Source organism: Ahaetulla prasina, chromosome 9 (assembly GCF_028640845.1).
Source record: "Ahaetulla prasina isolate Xishuangbanna chromosome 9, ASM2864084v1, whole genome shotgun sequence".
In the NCBI taxonomy this organism is placed as follows: domain Eukaryota; kingdom Metazoa; phylum Chordata; class Lepidosauria; order Squamata; family Colubridae; genus Ahaetulla; species Ahaetulla prasina.
Window position 1 is genome coordinate 6,504,840 of NC_080547.1, and position 7,864 is coordinate 6,512,703.

Genomic DNA, 7,864 nt, shown 5'->3' on the forward strand with positions numbered 1-7,864 from the left:
ACTGCGGGATTTTATAGCTGCTGAAAAAGGTGACCCAAAAATAATTGAGGTGTATGAGACCCGCATCCATACTAAAGTCATCATCCTCTTTTTTTAACGACCCCATTATCCCTTGCGGGGTGGAGTCTGGGCAACTGAATGGAGTCGAGTGTTTACTGGCCGGATGCCCTTCCTGTTGCCAATGCGGAGGTTTTTTTTAGCAGATATATTCCCAGTGTTTCCCTGAGAGAGAACTATCTGCCTCTACCTAGGATCGAACTCCCAGCCTCCTGATTGTGAGGCAAGAGCTCCGCCTCTAAGCCACCGCACCACTCCCACATCCATACTAAAGTGGAACCTAGAAAGTCAATTGTTCATGCTTTAAACCGTGATTTATTAGATGGCATATACATAAATGTGCAGTGATCTTGCATTCTCTTTTCTTCCGTGGAAAGCCGCTGTGTAATTTTCCTCTGCTCACATCCGATCTGTTTAGCTGAAACTTAAAAGGAAAAGTCTTAGTTAAAGAATATTACTGTTGTGACCCAGGCCCAAGTAGGTAGTAGGAAACTCAGTCAGTGTAAAAACAAATAAACTTTATTAGAACAGCTGAGAATTAATTCATTCTCAGCATAGTCCAACTAAATTAAAGCAAATTCCTCCCAACACAAATTCCTCAGTCCTATCACCAGCCTTGGTCCAATTAGGCAAACTGCCAAAGGCCTTTCTTGGCAAAAGTTCAGAAGACACTGATAGGAAACAAATGCAACAAGACAAAGCTATCAATGTTGTTTTCCGGCAAAAAGCCCAAACGCCATTGCTGGTCTTTTAAGCCTTATGGGAGGGGTCAATCATCTCTTGGCCCTACTCTGGTGTCGTCCTCTTTGCTTTAGCTGCTCTTGCCTTCTGGCAGCTCTTCTCATGCGTGCATTAGGAACAGGCTCCTCCTGTTCCTCTGCCTCACTAGTGCCAGCCTCTGGAGGCTCTGGAGTCCGCACATCACTCCCAGATGGCCCTGGCCCCACCTCTGCCTCTGACGCAGAGCCCTCATCCGAGCCTTCCCCAGTCTCCAGGACTGGCCCATGTTCTTCCTCAGTCTCATCGCTGTCTGACTCCGTTGCCAGTTCTGTAGGCTGCTGGCGGACCACAACAATCACGAAGCCGATAACCCCCTTTTATTTAATTTACAATGAATTCCTCTCCAGCAAAGTCTTTCCTCTCCCACAGTCTTTCAAGATAGGATTACAATCAGGGGTGAAATGCTCCCAGTTTGGACCGGTTCGGACGATCCGGTAGCAATGGCGGCACGTGGTTCAGAGAACTGGTGGGTGGTGGCAGTGTGAGGCTCCGCCCACCTGCCCAGACGTCATTACTTCCTGGTTTTAACCAGGAAGTAACCTGTTTTTGAGCCTCCGCACATGTGCAGAAGGTTTTGTGCATGCGCAGAGGGTCCAAACGCGCCTGGGACGTGTGCAAACTGCGCGGAGTGGAGCACGCCCTTCCAAACCGCTAGGGAAGGTAAGTAGATTTCACCCCGGGTTACAATTCACAACTATGGACCTTTATCAGGCTTGGAGATATCTTTTAGACTCCACACTGTAACCGACAATACACAATGTAACCGACAATACTTCTTGGCAAGAATGCAGGAACAGATCTTCACCCAAATGAACTAATTGTCTCCTGCAAACTCCCCTCAACCTCCGCTCCTCTCTATTCCTTATGGGAGGGGCCATTCACCGTCCACCTGTGGCGTTACTCCTGAGTCGACCTTTGTTCCTTAGCTGTTCCCTTCTCCTGGCAGCTCTGCACATGCACACATCAGGAACAGGCTCCAGCTGTTGTTCTGCCCCAATGATGTCCGACTCCAAAGGCAGTTGACAACTGTCAGACGGCCCTGGCCCCATCTCTGCCTCCGACGCAGAGCACTTCCCCAGAATCCAGAGCTGGCCCATGTTCCTCCTCAACCTCCTCACCATCCGAATCTGCTGCCAGATCAGCTGTCCGCTGGCAGGCCACAAGTCCTTCATTTGTGTCTTTTTAGAATTAAAACAGAACAGGAAAAAAAAAAAAGACTTTGCTGGTCTTACAAAATAAACTCACCTTTTCCAGAGACAAAAATGGGGTTTTAGATTGCAGGAGGTTGCCTACCTCGGCTTTCTAGAGGCTTACCTTGTTTTTTCCGATGTGTTACTCTCTTCTGATCTAGAAAAAGACCTGGAAAGCAACAAGATAATTGAAGAGAGTCTTGGTTGGTATAGGTGACCCAACGATTTTTCTGTTGGGTCACTATAGTAGATTTCACCCCTGGTTCTAGCCAGGGTTGGGATTCAAATAATTTAACAACCGGTTCTCTGCCTTAATTATTTCTTCCAAAACCAATTCACCAAATTGCTCAGAAAGTTAACAACCGGTTCTCCCGAAGCGGTGCGAACTGGCTGAATCCCACCACTGGTTCTAGCTCAAAATTGATAGAAATATTGGCCCCAAAAAATCTTAAAGCAGTTCCATTCAACTAAAGAAGGGACCTGATTTTAACAGATCATGTTTAAGTTAATTTTGCATTTTTGACTTGTCATGAAACCTAAAATGTAAGTTGTCCCAACTGTGTAATGTTCTTAACGTTGCAATGTGGACTTAGAGGAAAAGAAATACTTGTAAAAGTAATATATTCATTGCATGATATTGTTGTGCCTCGTCCGCTTTCCCCGCAGCCGGGCCCATCTTATCTGCTTCCGAACGCTAAGGGATGTCCTAGCATGCCTCCCGGCCCCAGCCCTGGCTCCATGCCCAGACAGGCCGAGGAGGAAGAAGTGCCTCCAGCCCCCAGCCCTGGCTCCATGCCCAGGCAAACGGAGCAACTAGACCCCTCCCCCTCCCCCACAGCATGTGAGCCTGGGGAAGGTCAATTACCAACAGCTGCAGACTGGAGTGACCCTCGCTTCAGGAGAATTGATAGGCGGCGGCAACAGAAGGAAGGGAGGGGCAGGCCTGGATAAGTGCTTAGTCATGGAGCCACACCCCATGGCCTATATAAAGGATCTGCTTTCTGGCATTCTCTGAGTCAGGCAAAATCTACCTTATCTTGCTGAAGTCACTTTCTGGTCTCCTGCCTGCCTTGAGAACTTTGCTAGGACTTTGACAGAGCTGCAGAGGCACGCCTGATTCGGATTTCCCTGACCCGGCCGTCAGCGGAGGAGTGGGACACGACAGATATTGGGGGGGGGGGAAATGGCACCAAGCAAAACCACCCTTTTTATGGGCGTTGTGGCTGCCATCTTGACTTTTTTGACCCTCCCAGAAGATGCCTCTGCCACTGTACATTATTCGGTGGCCAACTCTCCCCTTCTTCAATTTATTGCAACCTTCGGGAAGGTTGCGGGTCCACCCCGTTCAAAGCAACTTACTCTGAATCCTCGTCCAGTTCATCCTCTTCGAAGCAAGATTTTTTGATACGGTTCCATTTGACACCCAAAAGGGTGCTTCCAATAATAATGGGCAGGAACAGGAAAATGCTAAGCAGGATCCATGTCCGCATAGTGTCTTCCCTGGCTTTTTTTGCAAGGTCTAGATAGAAAGAGGTCATCCGTGTCAAAATTGAATGGCCCTTTCTCCACGGAGAGGGAGCTATATGACATTATCCATCTCCAGTCTACAACAAAGTCCTTTCGGCAGTTTTCCAAAAAGGCTCCACACCCATTTGCACTACTTAAGTGACCCTGAGAGCACAGTTAAACCTCTAGGTGGCCTTAAATGACTCTCTAAAACAGGGGTCCCCAACCTTTTGGACCTCAGGGACCATTAAATTCATCATTTTAAATCCCGCGGACCACTAATATGATCTGCCTAATGACTGGCTGGGTGGGCGTGGCTAGTTGGTCATGTAACCGGGGGGGGGGGCGTGTGGCCAACTTGATGTCACTTATGTCGAGGGGCTCCTTGCCGGGTCTCTACTCACCCCTCCCCTCCAAGCCACTCCTGGCCTGTGCTCATTCAAAGGGCTGGATTGATTGGTTTGGCTGGGGAAGGTCCCTGTAGGATTCAACTGACTGACCCAAATCCAGATAGCGAAGTCCGCTGTCAATACTTCCTCCCCTGGGGCTTCCTTTTATTCGGCAGTCTGGAGGAGCCCAGCCTGGATCGCAGTGGCAATTTCTTTTGTTGTTACATACCTGGAAAAACCAATCAGAGAAAACCTGAATGGATTTAAATCTTGCGGTCGAGTGCTTCCAAATGGGAAGATGCTTTTGGCAAGTGGAATGGAATGGAAGAGAAAAGAATGGAAAAGAACAGAACAGAATATGGAATGGAATGGAATAGAATATGGAATGGAAAGGAACAGAACAGAACAGAACAGAACAGAATAGAATATGGAATGGAAAGGAACAGAACAGAACAGAATAGAATATGGAATGGAATGAAATAGAATATGGAATGGAAAGGAACAGAACAGAATAGAATATGGAATGGAATGAAATAGAATATGGAATGGAAAGGAACAGAACAGAACAGAATATGGAGTGGAATAAAATAGAATATGGAATGGAAAGGAACAGAACAGAATAGAATATGGAATGGAATGGAATAGAATATGGAATGGAATGGAATAGAATATGGAATGGAAAGGAACAGAACAGAACAGAACAGAACAGAATAGAATATGGAATGGAATGGAATAGAATATGGAATGGAATGGAAAGGAACAGAACAGAACAGAACAGAATATGGAATGGAATGGAATGAAATAGAATATGGAATGGAAAGGAACAGAACAGAACAGAATATGGAGTGGAATAAAATAGAATATGGAATGGAAAGGAACAGAACAGAACAGAATATGGAATGGAATAAAATAGAATATGGAATGGAAAGGAACAGAACAGAATAGAATATGGAATGGAGCGGAACGGAACGGAACAAATCGGATCATAACGTTATGTTATGTTATGTAATAACAACATAACATATCGTAACATAACAAAACACATTTCATATCATAACATAACATAACATAACATAACATAACATAACATAACAACGTAACATAACGTAACATACAATAACAACATAATGTAACATAACACAGCAATGTAACGTAACATAACATAACATAACATAATATAACATAACAACATAAAATCACAACACAACACAACACAACAAAACATAACATAACATAACATAACATAATAATGGAATGAAAAATGGAAAGAAAATGGAGTGGAATGGAATGGAATAAAATTCTTCAACTTGCAACTATTCCTTTAGTGACCATTCAAAGATGCAACGGCATTGAAAAATGACTGTTTTTGACTTATGACTGGTTTTCACACTTGCAGTCATTGCAGCCTCCTCATGTCCAAAGTTGACAAAACTTGCGCTAGGCCCGTGATGGCGAACCTATGGAACCTATGCACTAGGCCAGGTGTCTCCTTGGCAACTTTAAGCCTGGCGGACTTCAACTCCCAGAATTCCCCAGCCAGCTTTGCTACCAGGTTTTAAAGTTGCCAAGGTTGGAGACCCAAGAAAGAAAGAAACTCCCCCTTTAAAAAAAAAAAAGTTTCATGGGAAATATTTTTTTCTTTTTAACTTACCCCATGTCCTGAGCATTTTTTGGCAGAGTCACAATCATATTTCAGATTGCCATAGTTTTCGCATTTTTGTCTGAGGCAAATCTACAAGGAACAATATGTATTATTTTTAGGTTTTAAAACAAGAAACGCTTTTCAAAAGACTTCATTTATTGGATAGTTAGACAAATGTGCTGCATTTCCTCCAGGAGGTTAAGGCATTGTATAGAGCCATGATGGTGAACCTATGACACGCCTGCACAGGTGGCATGTGAAGCCATATCTGTGGGCACACGAGCGTTGCCCTAGCTTAGATTTTCGGGCCTTCCGGGCCCACCAGAAGTCAAGAAACGGGCTGTTTCCAGCCTCCAGAGGGCCTCCGGGTGGGGGAGAAGGCTGTTTTCGTCTAGAGCCTTTCTTGGAGCCTAGGGAGGGTGAAAAACAGGCCTAGCGGGACCACTGTGCCATCACGTGCCAAAAGCAGGGGGGAGCGCGGGGGTTGTTGACCATAATGCAAAATATTGTCATGTTGATGACGACTGGTCACACAGTCAGATGTTTAGATGACTGGTCACAAAGCCAAATGTTTCGTGTCGATGAAAACTGGCAATTTCAGCCACCGACTGAGGTACCGGGGATAAGCCGATAAACAGTAACAGCAGCAGATTTGGACGGGGCCTTGGAGGTCATCTAGTCCAACCCCCTGCTCAGGCAGGAGACCTGGACCAGGAATTCGAACCGCCGAACTGCCGACCTTTCTGATCGACAAGCTCAGTGTCTTAGCCACTGAGCCCCCTAGCCGGGTGGCTGTTGTTGTCTAATGGTGTTATTGCCAGTATCATGTCAGAAAGCATTTACCCGTTATTGTTGATCAACATTATTGATCTATATTGATCATCTGCCTTTCTCCAGATGTTTCTACTACCAACATAAACAGAGGGATAGAATCAAGATCACGTGAAGTGTTAATACCACTTTATAATGCCTTGGTAAGGCCACACTTGAAATACTGCATTCAGTTTTGGTCGCCACGATGTAAAAAAGATGTTGAGACTAGAAAGAGTGCAGAGAAGAGCAACAAAAATGATTAGGGGACTGGAGGCTAAAACATATGATGAACGGTTGCAGGAACTGGGGATGTCTAGTTTAATGAAAAGAAGGACTAAGGGAGACATGATAGCAGTGTTCCAATATCTCAGGGGCTGCCACAAAGAAGAGGGAGTCAAGCTATTCTCCAAAGGACCTGAAGGCAAGACAAGAAGCAATCGATGGAAACTAATCAAGGAGAGAAGCAACTAAGGAGGAATTTCCTGACAGTTAGAACAATTAATCAGTGGAACAACTTGCCTGCAGAAGTTGTGAATGCTCCAACACTGGAAATTTTTAAGAAAATGTTGGATAACCATTTGCCTGAAGTGGTTGCAGGGTCTCCTGCCTGGGCAGGGGGTTGGACTAGAAGGCCTCCAAGGTCCCTTCCAACTTTGTTATTATTATTAACATGTTATATTGCCTACTACAGAATTAGTATTACTTAAATAACATCATTGTCGACGTTCTGATCCAGGTTATTTTCCTTACCTTATCAAATCCACATTTGGTACCCTCTTTCACCATCATAGGGTCGGTTGTGCCTTCTGGATGTTTAAGGTCCAGTGAAATGCAGACAATGTTCTTCTTCACCGGCATATACAAGACGGGAATGCTAATTTTAGTATAAGGAGTGTCGTAGGGATACGTGCAAATTAACTTTCCACATCTGAGATCCCTGTAAAAATTGAGGTGAGGTGAAGATGAAGATGAGGGGAGGGGAGCGGGAGAGGGGGAGGGGGAGGGGAGAGGAGGAATAGGAATAGGAATAGGAATAGGAATAGGAATAGAATAGAATAGAATAGATAGAATAAGAAGAGGGAGAGGAGAGGAGAGGAGAGGAGAGGAGAGGAGAGGAGAGGAGAGGAGAGGAGGAATAGAAATAGAATAGAATAGAATAGAATAGAATAGAATAGAATAGAATAGAATAGAATAGAATAGAATAGAATAGAATAGAATAGAATAGAATAGAATAGAATAGATAGAATAAGAAGAGGGAGAGGAGAGGAGAGGAGAGGAGAGGAGAGGAGAGGAGGAATAGAAATAGAATAGAATAGAATAGAATAGAATAGAATAGAATAGAATAGAATAGAATAGAATAGAATAGAATAGAATAGAATAGAATAATAGAATGAAAGAATTGGAATGGAATGGAATGGAATGGAAGAATAGAATAGAATAGAATAGAATAGAATAGAATAGAATAGAATAGAATAGAATAGAATAGA

General features: G+C 44.3%; 1 protein-coding gene across 2 annotated transcripts in view; it reads right to left on the minus strand.

Moving 5' to 3' along the window:
- Positions 1–349: 349 nt before the first annotated feature.
- The window catches only part of LOC131203769 (disintegrin and metalloproteinase domain-containing protein 2-like), a 38,491-nt gene continuing 30,976 nt past the window's right edge, over positions 350–7,864 (minus strand). Inside the window, exons 16-21 of one of the 2 annotated variants that reach the window (XM_058194362.1) lie at positions 7,128–7,314; positions 5,574–5,654; positions 4,034–4,151; positions 3,387–3,546; positions 2,152–2,196; positions 350–481 (exon numbers count right to left, since the gene is read on the minus strand). In XM_058194362.1, coding sequence (XP_058050345.1) covers positions 472–481; positions 2,152–2,196; positions 3,387–3,546; positions 4,034–4,151; positions 5,574–5,654; positions 7,128–7,314 — 601 coding nt within the window. In that variant the 3' untranslated portion in view covers positions 350–471. The other variant, XM_058194363.1, reaches the window with a different exon arrangement.